Source organism: Myotis myotis, unplaced genomic scaffold (genome assembly GCF_014108235.1).
Source record: "Myotis myotis isolate mMyoMyo1 unplaced genomic scaffold, mMyoMyo1.p scaffold_m19_p_34, whole genome shotgun sequence".
In the NCBI taxonomy this organism is placed as follows: Eukaryota; Metazoa; Chordata; class Mammalia; order Chiroptera; family Vespertilionidae; genus Myotis; species Myotis myotis.
Window position 1 is genome coordinate 1,072,043 of NW_023416340.1, and position 23,865 is coordinate 1,095,907.

General features: G+C 54.9%; 1 protein-coding gene across 1 annotated transcript; it reads left to right on the forward strand.

Annotated features, from left to right (window-relative positions):
• The first annotated feature begins 4,403 nt into the window (after positions 1-4,403).
• Positions 4,404-8,355, forward strand: PNMA8B (PNMA family member 8B). The gene has a single exon (XM_036302992.1). The coding sequence runs from the start codon at positions 4,780-4,782 to the stop codon at positions 6,616-6,618; it is 1,839 nt and encodes a 612-aa protein (XP_036158885.1). The 5' UTR covers positions 4,404-4,779; the 3' UTR covers positions 6,619-8,355.
• The last annotated feature ends 15,510 nt before the right edge of the window (positions 8,356-23,865 follow it).

Below are 23,865 nucleotides of genomic sequence, written 5' to 3' on the forward strand. Positions count from 1 at the left end.
AGTTACACCGGAGGCATGGCGGGGCCCTAGAATAAAAGCTGGCATAGTCTGTGTCAATCAAATCCACATATAAGCCCTGGCCGTGTGGCTCAGTGGGTTGGGCATCGGCCCGGGCGCTAAAATGTTCCCAGTCTGATTCCCCAGTGTGGGGCGTGCCGGAAGCAGCTGGTGGATGCTTTGTTTTCATGTAGATGTTTCTGGCTCTCCCTTTCCCTTCTCCTCTCTCTAAAAATCAATAAAAAATAAAACAAAGAGCCACGTATAAAAAGCAGCGTTGTGTTTGCATGCAGAGCGGAGTTAGGTTCTGAGCTCAGATCACTGTAAACGGGTTTTTTTCACAGACGTGAAGGGCTGGGGGGGGGGGCGGGGGTGTTCCCAGGGGCATGGAAGATGTGCAACAACCCACAGACCCTGACCATTCCCGGCCTCCCACACGCTGGCACACCTGGAGCGCCCCCTGGTGCCCGTGGTGCCAACAGCCCCCAAGAGGCCAAACTTCAGGGGAGGGACTTGCCTCTGTACTGTAGGTGCCAGTTGCTCTCCTGGGGTGTCCCCACCACAATCTGCAGCCCAGTGTGTCGCCCTGTCCTGTCCCATGAGCATAAAACCTTAGACCAGGGCAAGGCATTGTTCCAACACCCACACACACCGCCTCCTGAGTCCTCAGCATCTCACAATAAAGTGGGGACACTGAGGCAGAAGAGACACATGACTTGCCTGGTGAGTGGCTGCTGGTCAGACACAGGGCTGCCAGGCAGCATTGCAGCACCTTTGTGGGAAGTGGAGAAAGGGCTCTGCTCAAACCAACTGCCGTAACGACGCCTCTCGGTTCCTCAAATGGTTACAGAGTGAGCGTGTGACCCAGCAATTCCACTCCAGGAATTTCCCACAAGAAATGAAACACACGTTCACACAGAGGCATGAAGGTTGACAATAGCAGCACTCACAACAGCCACATACAGAAACCACCCAAGTGCCCACCTCCTGATGAGCGGATAAAGGAAATGTGGTGCTTGCATGAAATACTATTGAAATACTGTTCACACAATGAAATACTGTTCACACCATGAAATACTGTTCATACCATGAAATACTGTTCACACCATGAAATACTGTTCACACAATGCAATGCTATTCACACCATGAAATACTATTAACACAATGAAATACTGTTCACACAATGAAATACTGTTCACACCATGAAATACTGTTCACACCATGAAATACTGTTCGCACCATGAAATGCTGTTCACACCATGAAATACTGTTCACACCATGAAATACTGTTCACACAATGAAATACTATTCACACAATGACATACTGTTCACACAATGAAATGCTATTCACACCATGAAATACTATTAACACAATGAAATACTGTTCACACAATGAAATACTGTTCACACAATGAAATACTGTTCACACAATGAAATACTATTCACACAATGACATACTGTTCACACAATGAAATGCTATTCACACCATGAAATACTATTAACACAATGACATACTGTTCAGCCATAAAAATGAAGGAAGCACTGCTGTGTGAGCCACGTCCTGCGTGGCTTAGGGTTCGGGATCTGGAGAAGGGCTGCACGCAAATGTCAGAGACAAGACAAGAAATAATAATTTGGAAATATTGGGGGCCAGGCGGAAAGCCCAACGCAAGGGGAAGGACTTCACTGGTGCCCAGGCCTTGCCAACCTTTTATTCAATTTTGGATACACATATAGCCCTTAGGCAGGCAATTCTGGTAACAGACAATCTTAGAGGTCAGTAAATATTAGTAAAGATTAATTCTGAGACTATTTGGTCAGGAAATTGCTTGAGCTACTGTTGTCTCAACTAAACAATCAGTGCATAGCTCTGGCCCTTGCCAGGGCTCAAGGTTCACCAGCGTTCCGTTCCAGGCTCCTTGTTTACACTTCTCTGATAGTGAAGACAATGGGTGGCTTCCCACATACCGCCCTAGCTGGTCTGACTCAGTGGATGGAGCATCGGCCTGCGGACTGAAGGGTCCCAGGTTCAACTCCAGTCAAGGGCATGTGCCCGGGTTGTGGGCTTGGTCCCCAGTGTGGGGCATGCAGGAGGTGGCCGATCGATGATTCTCTCTCATCATTGATGTTTCTATCTCTCTCTCCCTCTCCCTTCCTCTCTGAAATTGATAAAAAAATCTCTTTTTAAAAAAGAAGGAAGCATTGACACATGCATGGCATAGATGACCCTTGAAAACATACAGAGTGAAAGCAGCCGGACAAGAACCAAGCACGCATCGTATGACCCCATTTGTATGAAATCTCCAGAACAGGCAAATCCGTAGAGTCGGAAAGGAGATTAGTGGCTGCAGAGGCTGGGGGAGAGTCGGAGGGTGGTTGCTAAGGGGGTGGGGTTTCTTTGGGGAGAGGGAAATGTTCTAAAATTGGGTGTGCTGATGGCTGCACAACTCTATGGACATACCAAAGTCACACTTTCGATGGTGAATTGTATGGTATATGACTCTCACAGCACCTCGCCCGGGGTCATCCACACCTGAACAATGCCAGCTCTGGCTGTTGTTGTTGTTTCCCAGGCTTGCAGGGTTATAAGTAGCACAGGGATGAACACAATAGAGCTGAACATGCGTGTACACACACACACACACACACACACACACACACACACACACCCCTAATAAATTCCCAGTGGCCGTGAGTGGCTGCCAAGCCCTCGAATGTGGCTGCTCCAGAGGGACTGGTTATGAAAGAGGATGCTCATGCCCTGGCCGGTTTGGCTCAGTGGATAGAGCATTGGCCTGTAGGCTGAAGGGTCCTGGGTTCCCTTTCGATCAGGGGCACATGCCCAGGTTGCGGGCTCAATCCCCAGTGGGCGGCATCCAGGAGGCAGCTGATCAATGATTCTTTCTCATCATTGATGTTTCTCTCCTTCTCTCTCTGTCTCTTTCCCTTCCTCTCTGAAATCAATAATATATATATATATATTTTAAAGAGGATGCTTATTATGCCCTGGCAGGATAGCTCAGTTGGTTAGAGCATCGTGTCCTGATACGCCAAGGTTTCAGGCCCCGTCTGGGCACATACAGGAACCAATGAATGCATCAATGGTGGAACAATAAATCTATGCTTCCCTTTCTCTCCTTCCCTCTCTCTCTCTAAAATCAATAAATAAAAAATTCAAAAGAGAATGTTCACTATCTCATTAGTAATTGTTTTATATTGATGAAAAGCACAAATGCTATTTTGTCTATCTGGGGATAAATGAAATTTATTCTTAAAATTTATCTCACCTGTGTCTGTGTATTGACCGAAGGCGGCCAGAGCCAATGTAACATCCTGCCTGTGGCTTGTGCTTGGGCTGTGTTCTACTTCTGTTGGGCGTGGCTCTACAGAGAAGGTAACAGCCATTTGGGGATCAGGAGGGTGAACGGAGAAGAGAGAAGCAGGGAAACAGGAGCTGCAGGGGGGTTGGTAGGAGAGTGAGAAAGCCTTTGGTTTGCCTGTAGGCCCAGTTGCCATGGTAACCTTGCAATAAACTCTTCTGACATTAAAAAAAAAAAAAGCTCGAAGTGTTTGGGTTATCTATCTAACAAACGCTTATATAATGGTAAGATCCCAATAAATCATCCCATGGCCCCCTTCGATGGAGCACAGCTGTGGGCCACCCTCTCTTCCAAGTGCCTTCAGACATCACCCCCACCCCTTACTCCCCATAAGAACCCTATGGGGTAGGGTTAGCGGTTACGGCCATTTCACAGAGGACACTGAGACGCTCTGGAACCTTCCAGAGTTGCAGCCGGAAATGCAGGAGAGAGAGAAACCCCACTGCTGGAGGACAGCGCCCGCCTGAGGTGGTGGTGATGGAGGCAAAGGTGAGGGAAATGCTTTCTTGCAGAATTCATGGCTGACCTCGCTGGTGACCACACCCCTATCCAAACCACATACAGAACCAGGACGGATTGCACGGGCATCCTTTCGAGTACAGGAACGCAGGCAAGAGCGAGGCCTGCTCTCGTAGAATGAGGCCTGCACCCCATCACGAGGCCTGTGCACCCGAATGGTGCCTGCACCCCACAGATGTGGCCAGTGTGCCCTACTGAAGCCCGTTTCCACGGGGTGACACCCGTCAACTCTGCACCCAAGCGTGAGAGTCCGGGCCCCATGGCCAGAGCCCCTTGGTCTAGGTCTCCACATCCTCCCCCTGTGGATCTGGCCTGTTGGGGGCTCATCCCCGCAGGTGGTGCTGCCAGCGCCCCCATCCTCCTTTCCTCCTTTGGTCCGGCCCTTTAAGAGCCGGTCCCCAGAACCCAGCTCGGGCCAGCCGCGTTGCCATGGAGACCAGGCCCAGCTCACCGAGGGGCGAGCCCGTGTGCGCAGGCGCAGGACACAGCCGCCGAGACGCAGCGGAACTGCTGAGCTCGGAGCGGAGGGTGCGCGTCCAGACGCGGCGGGAGCCGGGCCCCGGCGGCTGCCCTCCCCGCGCCGCTCCCGGGCCACAGCGCCACCCGCCCTGCGCCTCGCCCGGCGCCGCGTCTCCCAGGCCGGGGACGAAGGGCGGAGGAGGGGCCGGCGGCAGCCCCCGGCCGGAGACGTAAGCCCCCTGCAGGTGGCCCGCCAGCCTGGGGAGGGGACCTCGGGCCCGGCCGCTGCGTCAGCCGGCCGGTGGCTGCGGGATCCCCGAGCCCGAGCCCTCAGCCCCGCCACGTTCACGAACCTGCACCCCGAGCCCCGCGGCGCTTTCCGGGAGGGATTTGCACCGGGCGGTCGGCGCTCTCGGGCGGCACCATGGCCCGGAGCCTTTTGCAGGACTGGTGCAGGGGGCTGGACGTGGACGTGCACCGGGCCCTGCTGGTCACCGGCATCCCCGAGGGCCTGGAGCCGGCGGCCATCGAGGCGGTCCTGCAGCCCGCCTTCCGGCCCCTGGGCACGTTCAGGCTGCGGAGCACGAGGGCCGTGCGGGGCGGGAAGGCCCGGGCCGCCCTGGTGGAGTTCCTGGAGGACATGGATCCCGCCGCCATCCCCAGCGAGATCCGCGGCGGGGAGGGCGCCTGGAGGGTCCTGTGCAGGGACCGCGAGGAGGACACCAGGGTCCTGCGGCAGCTGAAGCGCTTGCTGCGGGATGAACGGGTCCCCGGGGCCACGCCCACCGCTCCCGCCGCGGAGGCCGAGGCCCGGGAGGCTGGCCCCCCTCCTCCGGGCGCAGCCAGCAGGGCGAGGAAGGGCCGGCGGAGTCGCCGAAGCAGAGCCAGAGGCCGCAGGCTGGCCCAGAGGGGCAGGAAGCGAGGCCGAGGCGGGCGGCCGTTCCCCGGCGCCAGGCGCGGGTCCGAGGACTCCTCCTCCGACAGCCTGGGCCTCGTGGTGGAGGAGCTGGACGAGGAGGCCCTGGGCGGGCTGGACGCCCAGAGAGCGCTGTACACCACGCTGCAGGTGGCCGCCAGGGAGCTGGTGCGGAAGTGGGCCCTGCAGGGGGACCCCGAGGGCGCAGGCGGCCCCCGGGAGTTCCTGGCCCTGGTGACCGTGACAGACAAGGCCAAGAAGGAGGAGCTGGAGAAGGAAACCCCGGGGGCCGAGTCCATCAGCCTGAACATCGAAGACCTGAGCGGCGTCCCCGACCTGGTGGCCCTCCTGGCCGTGAGAGACACGTGGGACGAGGAGCCCGTGGGCAGCAACGCTTGGGAAAGCGAGTCGCAGGCCAGCGGGGACCACGGGCCGGAGGGGGGCCACCCTGAGTTCGTGGCCATCGTGGCCTACACAGATCCCGTGGACCCCTCTGCCCGGGAGGAGATGCTGAAGATCGCCTCCGTGATCGAGTCGCTGGGCTGGAGCGACAGGAAGGAGCAGAGCGACGCGCTCCCCGAGGTCCTGTCCGTCATGTCCAAGGACGCGCGCGGGGCCCGCGTGCAGGTGCAGGAGGCCGGCCGCCAGGTGGACGCGCTGGTCCTGAGGAAGGCCAAGGACGACGGGAACCTCCTGGAATGCATCTCCACCCTGGCCGAGCCGGGGCCCCTCCCCCGGGGGAAGCCGGCCCCGCGCCGCCTCCTCGGGGGCTGGGGCGACGAGGAGGAAGGCGAGGTGGGCCTCCTGGAGCTGGTGGCGCTCCTGGCTGCCCGGGACATGGCCGAGGGGATGAAGGAAGGGAAGGAAGGGGCCTGGGAGGGTGGGAAGTGTAGATACCACAAGGGCGGCCTCGGGGAGCTCCTGGCGCTCCTGGCGGCGCGTGAGGACGGGGACTCGGAGGAGGAGTCGGAGTCGGAGGGGACTTCGGAGGGCGGCTCGGAGGAGACGTCTGAGGACACGGAGAGCGAGGCGTCCGAGCCGGAGGACCGGGCTTCCAGGAAGCCCCGGGCCAAGCGAGCCCGCACGGCCTCCAAGGTCCTGTGTCCGGCCGGCGCCCCCTCGGGATCCCGCAAAACCCGACGGGGTGGCCGAGGCCGCGGCGATCGGGGCAACACTCCCGAGAAGAAAGCCAAGGAGGAGGCGGCGGGCGACAAGAAGAAGAAGACGGGACGTGCTGGCGCCCGCGCCAAGGCCGGCGAGGCCAGGGGGCAGCCTTCCACCGGCTCCAAGCCGGCCCGCGGGAGGAAGGCTCGCCGGGGCGGGAGGCTGGCCCCCAAGTGCCGCTAGTGGCGCCCAGAGACAGCGAGGCGCGGCCGGCCAGGAGGCCTCTCCCTCCGCGTCTCCTCAGCCTCCGCCCTCCCGGGGGCAGAGCCCAGACTCCCGCTTAGCCGCGCGCTCTGCGCCCTGCGCCCTGCGCCCTGAGCCCTGCTGTGCGCCAGGCGCCTGCCCCCGGTCTCACCTTTACCTCCCAGTCCCTCCTTTGCAGGTGGCGCGAGTGATCCTGATGGAAGAAGGAGAAAAAAACGGGCATCCCAGGCAGCAGCCCCAGGTGATGGGACCGTGTCTCCAAGGGCACCGGTGGGCGTGGCTTTGGGTGACCCCTGTTAGCATGGGGGTGAGTGTGGCCCTGGACGCGGGCACCTGGGAAGGCCAGCGGTGCCAGTGAGTTCTTTCTGGCTCTTCGTGGTGCCCTGAAGGTTCCAGACACGTGCTTCTGGCCAGCATCTGTGGCACCCCCCCCCCCCCAATCTGATGGGGCCTGGGTCTGTGATGGAGGCTTGGCCACCAGCTCGCCAGTGATGTCAGGGTGAACCTGAGCTCCCTGCCTGGAAGGGGAGGATTAGAGGCCTATGGCGGCTTCCCTGGAAGGGGACCAGGGGAGGAGTGGTCACCTGTTACCCCAAGCTGGGGAGGAGGAAGAGGAGGAGGAGGGGGGGGGGGGAGGAGAAGGAGGAGGAGGAGGGGAGGAGGAGGAGGAGGAGGTGGAATCAGGAGAGACACCAGCCCTGCCCACCTCTGGAGCCGCTGATGCAGATGAATCAGCAATAAGGCCAAGGCCACCTGCTGGTGCCCACAGGCTGCACGCAGACCCACAGTGATTTCCAAAAGCCCTAATTATTTGCCAACCTCTTCAGTGGCAGCAATTCCCATCCAGGTTACTGGCTTCTCTCTGCTGTGCCAGGCAGCGCCCTCCCCAGGCCTGTGGCCCCCCTCCTCCCCTCCGTATTCCCACCAGTTGCCCGTCCCCTCCCCTGGGCTGACCAGTCTCTCAGCACGTGGCTTTGCAGCCCCTGACCAAGGTGATAGGGGCGCTCAGGTGACCGTCTGAGTGAATTTAATGCCAGAGAGGAACCTGAGGGACACCCAGGGGCAGGGGCCTGTCCTGCCTGTGTGCGAGGTGACCAGGGTCCTGTGCTTAGAGGGGAGGACATGTCCCTCGATTTGCCCCCCTCCAGCAGCCCGGCCTGCGCTGGCAGGTCAGCACCTGCCGCCCCAAGTGCTGTCGTGTCCTGTCCACGGGGTGACCTGTGCATCGGCCCCCCTGCCCATCTCGGTGTTTCCCTCAGCAGCGATCTCCACTGGCGCCCCTCCAAGCCCTCCTCCTGGGCTGTGTGTGTCTGTGACCCAGTTCCCGTGCCCAGGAGGTGCCCAGCCCATCATGCCAGCTGGGTCCTCCCCGCCCACCTGGAGGACGGCATGGCGCCTGGGCGTGTCCTCACAGCCCGAACGGACTGTCCCAGCCCCACTCGGGACACAGACTCGGAGCAGCGTGCAGGTGGCCCCTTGGGCTGCGGGGACCTCCCTGGGACAGACAAGCTCACCTGGGATGGGGTCAGGGTGGGCACGGAGCGGGAGAGGCGGCCTGTCCTCCCTGGGGTCCCCTGGGCTCCGGGGCCTAGCCGGGCTGAGCGACTTCCGGAGGTGCCTGGGCTGGGAGGCCCCGTGTTGCTGACTCCTCCCTGTGGTTCAGGCCCCTCTCCTGTGCACTGTCACCTGGGACCCCAGTAAAGTGAATTGAGTGTGCTGGCTGGTCTCTGTGCTCTGGGCAGTGGGGGAGGGGAGCGTATGAGGTTGGGCAACAGAGGCCCCGCCTGTCATGGCTGCTGTCCAGCCAGAACACCCTGGGACCGCCCTGTCACTGACTTACACCCAGTGTCCCTTCTGCCTCACTGATGTGCCCCCAGCAGCCCCTGCCCTGACCCACCCCCTTGAATTTTGCCAGGGCTCAGCTTCCACCTGCTCTGCCCCCTCCCCCAGCTCCTCCTGCCCTGTCTTGCCTTGCCAGGTCCCAGGCCTCCATCATCTTTAGGTCCCTGCCACCAGACCCCCTTGGCTGGCCCCACCCAACTACAGGTTCTGGGGCCCCAGCCCTCACCCCTAATCCAGGCCCCGAGACCTCCTCCCTCCCCACAACTTGCTGTGTCCCTGCCCCATTCACTAGCTTTCAGGTCAGTCTCCACCCCAGTATACCTGACCGGACCCCGGCCTGTTCACACCCGCACCCCGCCCAGCTCCCTGCCCTCCCCTCACTCACCCAGGGTCCCTCCCACGCCACCCTCCTTGGTGCTCACCCTGGCGCTCAGCTGGGTCCTCCGCGCGCTCCGTACCCTGTAACCTCTGCCCAGCTCCCAGCTCCCGTGCTGATCTTCAAGGCTCTGTCCTGGACCCCAGACCAAAAGGCCCGCCCTCCTACCTGGGTCCCTGCCCCAGACCTGCACACAGCCACAGGGCTGCCAGCGGGTCCGGTTAGGACTGGTCTGATGTCTGATGGAGTCACTCCCCTTTCCAAACCCTTTAAAGCAGCGGTTCTCAACCTGTGGGTCGCAACCCCTTTGGGGGTCGAATGACCCTTTCACAGGGGTCGCCTAAGACCATTGGAAAACACATATATAATTACATTTTTTTGTGATTAATCACTATGCTTTAATTTTGTTCAGTTTGTAACAATGACATTGGGGGTCACCACAACATGAGGAACTGTATTAAAGGGTCGCAGCATTAGGAAGGTTGAGAACCACTGCTCTAAAGGCTTCCTCCATACCCACGGGCCCCAGGAGTGCCCTCCCAGGGTATCTGCAGGTCACCTTCCCAGGGGGCCTCCCTGACACCCTGTTAAAAAGCTCACCTTCCCGCCCATCCCCACCTTGTTTTCAGAGCTCTGATGGCCACCCAATACACTTGTTTCTTTCTAAGTAGCCACTGAATGCATTTGTCAAGGGGGTAGGAGAGGGAATTGACAGGCGTTTTGCAGGCAAAGTGCAGAAAGGGGGAGGGCGGGTGCCCAAAGGTTGGAAACGCAGCGAGCGCCGCTGGGCCCAGGGGATGCTGCTGCGGGAGCCCAGGCCGCTGGGCACGGAGGTTCAAGAGCAGAGCCCGTTGGCCCGAGGAGGGACCCAGGGGCCCTGGCTCACGGCGCTGCTGCTGCCCCGGCAGCCCAGCAGCCTCCAGACGGCGCCCCAGTCCCGCCTCCAACTGCCACCCGTGCCGGTGCGCCCGCAGCGCAGCTGGCGGAGGATCAGGACGCGGCTGAGGCCGATCCACCCGCTGGGGGGTAGGGATGGGGGGGGATGAGGGGGTAGGAGTTGGGGCAGCGGAGTCGGGCCTTGCGTGTGGTCCGCCCTGTCCCCGCCGCGTGCCCAGCGCCAGCCCGGTGCCCACGCTCGGCGGCTGCGGTTCCCGTTGTCCGTGACTAATGGACGAAGGAGCCGCGCGGGCTTGGCGAACGCGGCCCGGGCGCGCGGGCGAGGACGGTGCTGGGACGCTCCGCCGGCGGGAGGGGCCCGGGGCGCCGAGCAGCGTCTCAGGTCCACGGAGCAGCCGCGCCCCGGCCTGAGACCCCGCCGGGAAGGCGGCGCGAGGAGCCCGCCAGGCCCCTTGGCGGCGGGTTTGTCCCCGCGGGGCGCCCGGAGGTGCCGAGGCCCCGGAGGTGGACGGAGTCGGGGGAGTCGCCTCTGGTGGGAGACGTCGGGTCCCCGGAGGAGACCGAGGGCGCCTGCGAGGCTGAAAGGACGTGGATCCCGGCCCGGCGCTGGGAATGGGGCTGCGGGAAGCCGCACGAATGCAGACGCGGGGGGAGGAGAGGAGGGTGGGGCGGCGGCGGGTGCTAATGCCGCGGGAGAAGCGCGGGGCCCGCATTAGACGCGGTGACTGCGGGGGGGAGGGGGGACCCGGCGGGCGGGCGGAGGAGGCGGGGCAGGAGGGGGTGCAGGCACCGCCGGTTTGAGGCTGCGGGGAAGCCTCGCTGAGGCGGTGACGGGTGAGCCAAAGCCCGGAGGAGGGAGCGGCGAGGCAGCGGATACCCGAGGGGAGCGCACGCAGGGGCAGGAGCAGCTGTGCCAAAGCCCTGAGCCAGGGGGGTGGTGCTGGCGGGGGAGGGGGGTTCACTTGTCGTCACTGACCCCCGCAGGGCCAGGGCCGGTGCTGGGCTTAGGGGGGAGACAGTTTTGCAGAACAGGTCCCCAGCCTGCATGGGGTGGCTGTGTAATTAGATCCTCGTGACTGGTGTTTAGATGTGAGCCAGGCTTGAAATGAATGTCCAGAGTCTCTGGGGTCCGGATAGGGCTTGGGGCGTGCAGAGAAGTAGGGGTGTGTCGAGGATGAACCTGTCAGGGCACCTCTGCCGGCTCAAGCGGAGACGGGGCGCCCCGAGATCTCGAGGATGTGACCAGGTCCTAGAATGGCCCCGAGGGAGAAGTCAGGGCTCCTGGAACAGAAACGACACCCCTTCCCCTCCATCGGGTTCCGTAAAGCCTGGGGCTCGCAAGGACCCCCCACTCCCTCAGCTCAGGCTCCGCCCCATCACATTGGACGCTCCGCCCCCCTACTTCTAGGTGGGTCTACTTACGCGAGTTGCATCGCCCTATATTCCCACCAGGGGGCGCTCCAAGACCGCTCTCAGGGTGCGCCCACGGCCCCCACCAGGAGGCGCTCAGGAACGAAGGTGTAAAGTCCGCGCATTCCAAGGTGCCTGAGACTGTGGCCCATCAGCCCACCGCCTGGAAGCTCATAAGCGCCGCCTGTCCTTGAACGCCAGGCTGCGGAAAGTGACTTCCTGCAGGGCAGCGGCCTCTCAGAGGGAGACCGACTGCATCAGCATCTGGAAAATCGTTAGGCGCCACTCAGACCCATTGCAGCAGGACCTGCATTTTACAAGGTTCTGGGTGATCTGGAGATGCATCGCCCTTTGTTCATGACCATGTGAGTTACCGACAGAAGAGGAAATATATGTGTAGACGAACAAAAGATCTAGTTTGGCCCTAACCTGTTTGGCTCAGTGGATAGAGTGTCGGCCTGCGGACTGAGGGGTCCCAGGTTCGATTCCGGTCGAGGGCATGTACCTTGGTTGTGGGCACATCCCTGGTGGGGGGCGTGCAGGAGGCAGCTGATCGATGTTTCTCTCTCATCGATGTTTCTAACTCTCTATCCCTCTCCCTTCCTCTCTGTAAAAAATCAATATATTAAAAAAAAAAAAGAAAGAAAAAAAAAGATCTCGTTTGCATGGTGTTCCTGCAAAGAGAGAGCACAGCATAGTGGCCAAGAGTCTAACCTCTGGACGGGACCTGAGTTCAGGTCCTCACCTTCCCACTCGCTGGCTGTGTGACCGTCCCTGTCTCACATCGCCTCTGTGTGCGGCTTCCACATCTGAAAACGGGGGCGGGGGGTGGGGGGTGGGGGTGCTGAGAGTAGCCCATTCCTCGCAGGGCCGCTGTTCGGTTTCCTTGAGATATTGAGCACAAAGGACTGGGAACAGTACCCAGCACTGGGCAGGGTCGAAGTGCAGCACCCATTTCTCATGCCGCGTGCATTTTGCAATCACGTGCAAATAGTTTTCCAAAAAGTGAAACCTCTGCCGTAAAGAGGCGGGCTCTCTTCTTTGAGGTTTGGCCATGGACGGCCTCGGCTCGCCCACCCCGCATCTGGGAAAGGCCATGAAAGAGCTGGCCTGCTCCCGCCCTTGAGTGGGTGTGAAGGTCAAGCCTTGCAAACCTCCAGCCCCAGCCCCCAGAAAGGCCCAACACGCTCGCTCTGGTTTTGTTCGAGCCCCGGGGACTGGCGTGTGCCTGCCCTGTCTCCCCAGAAAAATCCCAGCACGAGAGTAAACCTTTTGATTCCTTCTTGGTGCTCGGGGTGTCATTAGTCTCGACATCTCAACCGATTCTGGGTGAGCGTGGACCACCCAACCCCAAACGGCCTCTCTACTGACAATGAGCGCTCATCCAGGAATCCGGTCCTGTCGGTACCGACCAGAGACTCACAGACTCACAGGAAGTCACAGCGGGGGCAGAGTTAACTGGGAACGCCCTGTTTCTCAAAGTGTGTTCCCCACGCAGCAGCACCACCGATGGGGTCCCCCTTCCCTAGAGACTACTGACTCAGAGCCCCAGGAAAGGACGCTGGTTCTTAACCTTGGCTACGGGTTCGAATCCCCTGGGGGGCATTTAACACGTCGGGATGCCCTGGACCCACCCTCGGAGAGTTTGAAGCTGTAGGTCTGAGGAGGGCCCAGGCATCAATCATTTTAAAGGCTCTCAGTTGACTCGGACATGCAGCCAGGGGGCGCTCCCATGTCTACTCTAATCCTCCCATTTCACAGGCAAGAAGCTGAGGCCCGATTGGGGAGGGAACTTCCTAAGGTCACAGGGCAGGTTGGTGACTGAGCAGAAGTACAACCCAGGAGTCCTTTCAAAGCTTCATTGTACATGGAGGGCGGCCCTGGCTCTGCAGTATCAGTGATAACCACAATCATAACGGGTGGCCCTGGGAGGACTGATATGACTGACTTTAAAGGTTTCCCTTTTCTTTGAATGAAAACCAACAATCTAACTTTATGAAGCAAAATGTTCTACGGTAAAATGTTAACTGAATATATGTGGCGAAATGACGTGTGATTTTTTTACTCCATATTTACTGAGGTTTTTCTATCGTGATCACGCATTGCTTTTATAGTCTGATAAAAAAATGCCTGTATAGCCCGGCCGGTGTGCCTCAGTGGTTGAGCATCATCCTATGAACCCAGGAGGTCACGGTTTGATTCCCAGTCAGGGCACATGCCTGGGTTTTTTTTTTCAGGCTCGTTCCCCAGTAGGGGGCGTGCAGGAGGCAGCGGATAGATGGTTCTCTCCCATCATTGATGTTTCTCTCTCCCTCTCCCTTCCTCTCTGAAATCAATAATATATATATATATCTTAAAAGTCTGTATAAACAGCACTGAGGAAAAATGAAGACAAGTGGACTCAGTAGAGTGCAGGGGACATGGAGCATTTAATGGAAATGCTAGCTGTAGCCAGAAAAAAAAAAATACACAAATGATTCATTTTCCCCTTCAACCTCTAAGCTAAAATCCTTCCTGGAATGTGAGGGGGTGGCCCCAGAGGCAGCCTTATTTTTGCATAAACCCTCTTTCAGGCGGAATAAAATCCTTCTACTCCGGGGTCATGCGTCTGTTTCTGTACTAGGATGAGCCCTCTGCCCTGATGTCCTCCACACCCCATGTCCTTACATTTGGGCTGAAATATAAGTGATTTTTGTCCTTTCCACATGATGCCTTCCGGGCCCACAGACAACCCCATCTCCCTCCACACGGAGGGTGGAGAGACCTCCCCTCACTGAGGTGACTGGATGTGGTTTACTACGTGTTTCTCTGCCCTGCTTCCATCTCCACGAAGGCATTTATAACTCTTGTCAAAACCTGAATACAGCCCTAACCAGTTTGGCTCAGTGGATAGAGCGTCGGCATGCAGACTGAAAGGTCCCAGGTTTGATTCTGGTCAAGGGCATGTACCTTGGTTGCAGGCACATCCCCAATAGCGGGCGTGCAGGAGGCAGCTGATCGATGTTTCTCTCATTGATGTTTCTATCTATCCCTCTCCTTTCCTCTCTGTAAAAAAAATCAATAAAATATATTTTTTAAAAAACACCTGAATATACATTTAGAATTGAAAGACTAATTTGCATCTTCTTCTTCTTCTTCTTTTTTTTTTGAGAAATAAAATAGTACATTCTCTTTCATTGGTTAAGGGCTTCAGACAAAAAGCAGGATTAGTCACCAGCCAAGACTATTATTCCGACCACGTGACATTTCCCGGCCACCAGGAGGACAGACGCTCACCTCCCGTGGCTTGCACCAGCGAAGCACTGCCTGACTGTTTTGTGCATTTAGTTCACGAGTCTTTTTCAAATGCCCCTTTCCCTGGGGGGTGGGGGTGGGGGTCAGATTTTCATCTGCAGGATATTCTAGGAAATAGGTATAACATTTATTTCACTGCTATACCCTGCATGTGTGACCATTTAAAAAAAACATTTTTAAAGACCCTAAAAAGGTCACGTGCATACAGAAATGTGCCCCAAACACAAACATAGAGCGTAACAAATAATCACGCAGCAAAACCCAGGCTGCTGGGGCCCATCAAGAACAGGTCGGCTGAGAAGCCCCTGATCATGAACGCCTCCCTCCCCCGTGCAAATCGTGTTCTGTTCTGTGATCAACACTTCCTTGCTTCTCTAGAGATACATACGTTTATTATTCACCACGTGGTAGTTAGGTAATAAACCTATGTAATCCCTCAACACTGTAGATTAGACTGTTTTTTAACTTTATATGAATGCAACCTTACTGTCTGGATTATCTGTGCTGTGTGCCTGTTTTTTAGGGAAAATAGGCAAAAAAGAAAGAAAGAGAGAGAGAGAGAGAGAGCGAGAGAGAGAATGTGGGGCCTCCCAATTTCCTGGCCACGTCTGCTCACTGGGAACCCTGTTCTCTCGCTGCAGAGCGTGGAGACAGCTAGACAGCTGCCGGCCTCCTGTCTGCGGGGAAAGTCCGGGCCAGCAGCTGGCGGCTGTAACCTGAGCCGCTCAGCGGAGAACACAACCCTCCTCCCCCCCCCCCCCCCGCCCCCTACAATCCCCAGGTTCTGTCGGTTATTTTCACAGAGAAAGTGCAATGGCCGCCAGGTCTGCGGTGCGGGAGCCGAGGCTGAATTTTAGATTCCCGTTCTGTGCCATGAAAATGGACGGACCAGGCACCGTGCCTTAAAGAGCATCATCAGCCCTGGCCGGTCTGGCTCAGTGGATAGAGTGTCAGCCTGCGGACTGAAGGGTCCTGGGTTTGATTCTGGTCAAGGGCACATGCCCGGGTTGCGGGCTCGATCCCCAGTAGGGGGCGTGCAGGAGGCAGCCCATCAATGCTTCTCTCTTATCATTGATGTTTCTAACTCTCTCTCCTTTCCTCTCTGAAATCAATAAAAATATTTTAAAAAACACACACATTTTACTGTGACCTAGGACACACACACACACACACACACACCCCATAAAAAAAAGCTTCACAAAACACATATACATGAGATGAATTCAGATACTTTGTGTTCTGCTGTTTCTGTAGTGGAAATTGTGAAAGACCTTGACATGTGCCAACAAGACGACGTGTCTTGCTGGAGTCAGGCGTTGTCCAGCCCCTTTCCCGATTTCCTGATTCTGTGCGTCTGAGTCTTTGAGCTCTTTCCTCCCTGTAAGTTGTAGATGACAAAGCAGACGAGCTTTGTCCAGACCTGTCTGTGGTGCTGTCTGCTGGGCTGTGATTTCCCTGCCCCCGGGGAAAGCCAGTTTTCTAGAGAGAAGAAAACTCGGTTTAGCATTCCCAGTGGCACGTCCATCTGCCTGTGGATTTTTCCTTTGAAGTGTTGTACTAACTTATTGAGTTATTTGATGAGTCCAATAGGGTGCTTGACATGTGTCCATTTTATAGTCATAGGATAGTCCTGATTTTACCTTTTAAAAATGATAACATGGCCTTAGTCAGTTTGGCTCAGTGGATAGAGAATCGACCTGTGGACGATAGGGTCTCAGGTTTGATTCTGGTCAAGGGCACATGCCCAGGTTGCCTCGGTCCCCAGTAGGGGGTGTGCAGGAGGCAGCCAATCAATGCTTCTCTTATCATGGACTAGAGGCCCGGTGCACAGATTTGTGCACCAGTGGGGTCCCTCGGCCTGGCCTTTGTTGGATAGCCGGTTTCGGCCGGATCCCTGCAGCCCTGATCCAGACAGGAGGGAGCTCAATCCTGTGCATTAAGCATCTGTCCCCTGGTGGTTAGCGTGTGTCATAGCATGTATATATATATGTATTTCTATCTCCCTCTGCCTTCCTCTCAAGGATCCGCTGGGAAAGCTGGCCAAGCTAAAATATACATGTTTGTGGTAAGGCTTGATACAAGCAATGGAGGTTTTTGAAATGTCTGTGTGGGGTGAGGGTGGGGGCATGGAGAAGGGGACGTGAGCTGTGAATACTCCAATGTTGACTTGACTAGAGGGACCTGAGCTGAGAGAGGAAGCGGAGAGCTCAGGTTGGAACGTCTCCCTGGAATGGCCACCCACAGGACTACGGCCGCCCGGAGTGACGCCTCACTGAGTGTTGGGGAACCTCCCTCGAGGCAGGGGGTGGGCGGGAGTTTCTCCTGTGGCGGTTACTGTTGACTGTGTGCACTGACGGACAAGGGGGCCTTTGTTCTGGCTTCCTTCCCAGCGCTGCCGACAGAAACAACCTTCTTTTTCCCTCCTCCCCCTCCTCCTCCTCCTCAGTGTCTCTCTCTCTGGCTCTAGTTAGAGTTACAGTGGTTGTCCCAGTGGCCTTCTCCATTTCCAGCCCAGGTCAGGCAGGAGGTACATTCACTGATTCATTCAACAAATAATTATCCCACGTCTCTGTGCGGCAAACACTGTCTAGGTTCTGGGGATGTGATGGTGAGCAAAACAGAGAAGGTGCCGACCTTGGGGGGCTTCCACTGTCGTGGGAAGACAACTTCAGATCCTGTGAGCACTATCTTTCAACCACGTGGTTTGGGGGCTGTCTGTTGTGCAGCGAATGCTAATGGGCACGTTAATACACCAATGTGACGCGATGGTGACTTTTGTGAAGGGGAACGGCTTGCTTACATAGGTGGGGGCTGGTAACGCTTCTTAGAGGAGGTGACATTTGGACCAAAGCCCGAGAGATAAGGAGGAAACGATGCAAAGGGCACAGAGAACAGCAAGTGCAAACATCCCGTGAAAACCATGGGAGATAAGAGCTGGAAAAGACCTAAATGAACAGGAAAACGCTTCACTTTTTATTTTTATTTTTTTAAACATATTTTTCTTGATTTCGGAGAGGAAGGGAGAGGGAGAGTTAGAAACATCAATGATGAGAGAGAATCATTGATCGGCTGCCTCCTGCACGCCCCCTACTGGGGATTGAGCCTGCAACCCAGGCATGTGCCCTTGACCTGAATTGAACCCGGAACCCTTCAGTCTGCAGGCCGACACTCTATCCACTGAGCCACACCGGCCAGGGCAATGCTTCACTTTTTAAGCTGGGGGTGGGGTGGGAAGGTAAACTGACACACAGATGCTTAGTCTATTGCTCTTTATGTAGACACTAGTCAAACCCTCAAAGCCAGTTAAATGTAGCTGTACATTTCTTGATCAGCTTCTAGACTTAAATGTGTAATATTAGAGGCCTGGTGCACAAAATTCATGCACGGGTAGGGTCCCTAGGCCTGGCCAGTGATCAGGGCCCATTGGGGCCTTCTGAATGCCGGCTGGGGCCTTCCTTCATTCCGCGCTGCCCCCTGGTGGTCAGCACACGTCATAGCGAGTGATCAAACTGGTCTCCTGGTCGAACTTCTGAGGGGACACTTTGTATATTAGCTTTTTATATATACAGATACCTTAGAGATACTGAGGGTTTGGTTCCAGACTAACATAATAAAGCAAATATCACAATACAGTGAGTCACATGACTTTTGGGTTTCCCAGTGCATATAAAAGTTATGTTTATACTGTTATCTAGTAAGTGTGCAATGGTACTATGTCTAAAAAAACAATGTTTATATACATTAATTTAAAATACTTGCCGTAACCGGTTTGGCTCAGTGGATAGAGCGCCGGCCTGCGGACTGAAAGGTCCCAGGTTCGATTCCAGTCAAGGGCATGTACCTGGGTTGCAAGCATATCCCCAGTAGGAGATGTGCAGGAGGCAGCTGATCGATGTTTCTCTCTCATCGATGTTTCTAACTCTCTATCTCTCTCCCTTCCTCTCTGTAAAAAATCAATAAAATATATTTAAAAAAAAAATAAAAAAAATAAAATACTTTATTGCTGGGGGATTGTCAAGGGCGGGGGGAAAAAAAGGACACATATGTAATACCCTTTGTAATACTTTAAGCAATAAAACTTAAAAAAATAAAATAAAATACTTTATTGCTAAAAAATGCTGTCACCTAGCCTTCAGCAAGTCATAATCTTTTTGCTGGTGGAGGGTCTTACCTTCAGTTTGTAAAAAAATGCAGTATCTGAGAAACACAATAAAATGAGGTATGCCCATGCCTTTTTCCATATATCTAAAATGTTTAATAATGACAGTTTTCCAAAATTATAGGATAATTATTTAAATAGAGAACACAGAGGATATTCATTTGGTTAAATATGTCAATAAAATATGGATGGACAGGGTGCCTCTTTCTTCCCAGTTAACAATATGAATTTTACCTTTTAAAAGGTAGAGAATGGGATATTTTATGAGAACAACTAAGATTCAAACAACAAAATCCTGTGGGGATTTTACTCTTTCCGTAAGCCACGTTAGCAATAAAAAACAAACAACCAAAACCAAAAAACACCAAAGACAGAAGGCATTTTCTTTCTTTCCTTTAAAAAAATTTCATTATGAATATTTAACAACATAGACAAAAGGAGAGAGAATATTACAATGATCTCCAGCTAAAACAATTATCCACTCATGGTGAGCCTTGTTTCATCTAGCCTCACACTCTTTTTTTTTTTCCTGGAGTATTTTAACAGTCACTTTTAAAAGAAGAGATAAAGTGTGGCTATTTAAAATAGTCTAGCACTAGCCAGTTTGGCTCAGTGGATAGAGCGTCGGCCTGCGGACTGAAGGGTCCTGTGTTTGATCCCCAGTCAAGGGCATGTGCCTCGGCTGCAGGCTCGATCCCTGGCCCTGGTCGGGGCACATGCAGGAGGCAGCCAATTGATGTGTCTCTCTCTCATAGACGTTTCTTTCTCTCTGTCTCTCCCTCTCCCTCCCACTCTCCCTCTAAAAATAAATAAATAAAAATAAAATAGTCTATGTGGTTTTAAATGGTTATAGAGACGGAGAAATGTACGTGTGGGCTCACACCAGATGCTGAGGTTGGCAACCTGGGGTCAGAGGGGGGGGGGGAAGCAGTGTATTTGGGGGTTGGGGGGCGGGAGAGAGGACCTTTAGGGAGTACAAACTGAAGAAGCTGAAGCGAGGAGGAGCCCCCACAGCACTAACGGAATGGAACGCGCCAAACGAGTCACAGAACCACCCGGGGGCACCCGAGCCGGTGTGGCTCAGTGGATAGAGCGTCAGCTTGTGGACCGAAGGGTCCCAGGTTCGATTCCGGTCAAGGACACATGCCTGGGTTGCGGGCTTGATCCCCAATAGGGGGTGTGCAGGAGGCAGCCGATCAATGATTCTCTCTCATCATTGATGTATCTCTCTCTCTCTCTTTCCCTCTCCCCTTTCCTCTCTGAAATAAATAAAAATGTTAAAAAAAAAACAACCCCAAAAACACACCCAGTGGGTTTGTACCACTTACTCAGGCAGGCAATTTGAGTGGGAGTCCCGACTCCCAGACCGTCTCTGTGCTTAGCATTTACAGAACCTCTGTGGGTTCTCGCATAAAATACACAGGAATTGAAAAATACAAATCGAAAACAGTTTCAAGGATTGAAAAAACACGCAGGAAGACAAGATAAAAACCCAAAAGTAAAGCGGAGAGGAAGAGGATGGAGAGTCAGCCCCAAACCCGAAGTGCAGAGATGAGTGGAAGGGTTGGGGCTGCAGGGTGTGTTGTCATGGAAACCATAAAGCCGTTCATTGTCATGGAAACACCACAGCTACTCCTACCAGGGATGCTGCAGCACTATTTTTAGATCTGCTGCTAGACACGTGGATCCTTGACGGGAGAGGGAACAGGCGGCTGCCTTCACACACACACACACACACACACACACACACGTATATATACACACACATATATATGAACATATATATGTATATACAGACATATACACATATAAGTGCATGTTTATAAGTATGTAGCTATATATTCTTTTCATGTATAAACAAATAAATGTTTTAAAAAGCTCCCTTAAGCCCTGGCCAGGTGGCTCAGTTGATTGGCGCGTCATCCGTACATCAAAAGGTTGCGAGTTGGATTCTGGTCAGGGCACACACCCAGGTTATGGGTTCGACCCCTGGTCGGGGTACGGCCAGGAGGCAACTGATCGATGTTTCTCACATCAATCTCTCTCTCTCTCAAATTCATAAAAACATATTCTCAGGTGAGGATTAGCAAATAATTAAAAGCTCTCTTAAGTATTTCTCTCTTACGGATTTTGGAATGCTTCCTAACGTACAGTAACCTGCTTCTCTGATTGAACCCTGACTGATAATAAGCATCCACGCAGCAAAGTGTGACCTCAGCAGGCCGGGGCTACCCAAACCCTGCACATCCCAAAGGCACGGCTGGCCCTTGACTGGCTCCTGGACAACCTCCAAGCCCCTGGAGATCCTGGACCAACAATGGGATTGACGGTGGGGGCCTTGGGTACCGTCTGACCTCTGGAGGGGCTGGAGGCTGAGTCACTAAGGCAGCCACGCAGGTCGGTGCTCCAGGCCCATGTGAGCAACCAGGATAAAAACCCCGCACGCTCAGGCTCAGAGCTCCCTGTGCACCGAAAGGTTACAGGTTCAATTCCCAGTCAGGACACATACCCGGGGTGTGGGCTCGATCCCTGGTCGGGGTGTGTACAAAAGGCAACTGATTGATGTTTCTCTCTCAAATCGAAGTTTTTCTCTCTCCCTCTCCCTTCCTCTTTCTCTAAAATCAATTTTAAAAAATGTAGTCGTGCCCTAGCCAGTTTGGTTCAGTGGATAGAGCGTTGGCCTGGGGACTGAAGGGTCCTGGGTTCGATTCCAGTCAAGGGCATGTACCTCGGTTGCAGGCTCCTCCCTGGCCTGGGCCCTGGTCGGGGCGGCAACCAATTCATGTGTTTCTCTCACATCGATGTTTCTCCGTCTTTCCCTCTCTCCTCCTCTCTCTAAAAATCAATGGAAAAATATCCTCGGGTGAGGATTTTAAAAAAAATGTAGTCGCGAGTAAATTTCATAGCACAGTCAGCTACTAGCGTGCTCCCCTGGCCACCCCACTGCCCATTTATGACACTAAATGGATGATGAAGGAACAAGACATTTGACTAGCCCTGCTGCTGGGGACATGTCATTAAACGATCAAGCTTTCCTTCCTCTGAATGTAAGTGGCTGAAACAGATTTATCTCCTCTTCAACTCACCAGTCGGAAGAGCTGGTGATGATGCCGCTTCATTGAAAAAAAAAAAAAAATCCATGAACGGAAACTTTGTGCACTGCTAGAAAAAGCGGCCTGGGGGTATCTCTTCAGGGGTTAAGAAGGTCGTTCTCAGTTTTCCTTTGTAGTAAATGCTTTGCCAATCATCCTCGATTGCTGCTGCACTTGCGATGTCTTCCCGTTATCTACTGCTCCATAATAAGCCATCCCAAATGTAGCCGCGAAGAATTGTTTTGTGACGCTCTCTGATCTGTGGGCCAGGAATTCCCGCAGGGTAAAGCAGTGATGGGTTGTTTCTGCTACACCGTGTCTGGGCCCCAACTAGGAAGCTGTAAACGGGTGGAGAGTGACTCCATGGTTGGGGGCTACAATTATCTAGACCAGGGTCCTCAAACTTTTTAAACAGGGGGCCAGTTCACTGTCCCTCAGACCGTTGGAGGGCCGGATTATAGTTAAAAAAACAAAACAAAACTATGAACAAATTCCTATGCACACTGCACATATCTTACTTTGAAGTAAAAAAACAAAAGGGAACAAATACAGTATTTGTATTTGCATGTGGCCCGCGGGCCGTAGTTTGAGGACCCCTGGTCTAGACGTTTCTTTAATCACATCTCTGGTGCCTGGGCTCAGCTGGGAGCTACGGGCTGGATCACAGGCAGGCGGCTTGGGCTTCCCCACAGCAGGGCGCCAGGGCACCGCTGAGCTTCTCCCTTGGAAGCTCACGGATCCAAGAATGAGTGTGTCCCAATGAACGAGGAGGAAGTGGCGTGGTTTTGGACGGCCTCGCCTTACCACCACAGAGCTCCTTCCGCAAGACGCTCTTGGTTCGGTCCTTTCCCTTCTGCCCCCTCCCTATTGGTTACAGCAGTTCCACGTCCGCTCAGATTCGAGAGGAGGGGACCAAGATGCCCACTTCTCGCCCTAACCGGTGTGGCTCAGTGGGTAGAGTGTCGGCCTGCGGGCTGAAGGGTCCCGGGTTCGATTCCGGTCAAGGGCATGTACCTTGGTTGCGGGCACATCCCCAGTAGGGGGTGTGCAGGAGGCAGCTGATGGATGTTTCTCTCTCATCGATGTTTCTCTCTATCCCTCTCCCTTCCTCTCTGCAAAAAAATCAAGAAAATATATTTTTTAAAAAAAGAGATGTCCACTTCTCAAGCACAGGAGAGTCACAAATGGCCCCGCCGGTGTGGCTCCGTGGTTGCGAATCCACCTATGAACCAGAAGGTCACGGTTGGATTCCCAGTCGGGGCGCATGCCCAGGTGGCCGGCGTGGTCCCGGTGGGGGGCGTGCAGGAGGCAGCTGATGACCAATGATTCTCTCTCATGGTTGATGTTTCAGTCTCTCTCTCTCTCCCCCTTCCTCTTCGAAATCAATTTAAAAAACAAACAAACATGGCCTTGTTTTAAAACCACTGCCTAACGGTACACATTCCTTCTTCAGCGGCTTCGTAGAATTTCAACATGTAAAGAACGTGAGATTTTAAAATTCTGGTTATAACTAAAGTGTTTCTTTAACATTTTGATGGCATTTCTTTTTCTTTTCTTTTTTTGCGTGAAATGTAATGGAACTTGGAAAATCACACAAATGTCCATCAAGCCCACGTTCAGGGATGCAGAGACGGCGGTGGGAGTGGCGGGAGGCTCTCCGGCCTTGCCGAGGCCCGTTCCCAAAACGGAACCCAAAGAACGGGTTTTGGCTGCAGCCCGGGCCGGAGACCCAGGCCCCTTTCCAGGTGTGGTCTCCCCGGATCTTCACAGCGTCCAGGCCGGGAAGGGTGTTGCTGGTCTTCCTCCTGTGGAGACGAGGCAGGAGCGCCAGGCTGGTGGAGGCTGCACAGCTCGGAAGCGGCACTGTTAGGCGCGGGCCTGGCAGGAAGCAGCTCAGAACGGAGTCACGGAGGGTTTGACTCTTCGCAAAGCTGTCGCCTGCGGGCAGCCAGCGGCGGAAACCTGCAGGGAAAAGCGAGCCGATGTCCCCAGGCTTTGGGGTGGCCGGGCTGGGGGCGGAAGCAAGTCGTTTCTGGAAGTTTCTGGAGCCTCAGGCACTGCAGCTGAAGGGGGCTCCGCCAGGAGCTGAGGCTGTTGTTAGAGGAGCGCAGGGGGGCTCAGGCCGCGCTCTCCTTCGCCGTCTGATTTCCGGTGTC

What these genes read in the sequence shown, in the direction of transcription:
- PNMA8B (XM_036302992.1), top strand. Translation starts at nt 4,780, where the DNA reads ATGGCCCGGAGCCTTTTGCAGGACTGGTGCAGGGGGCTGGACGTGGAC.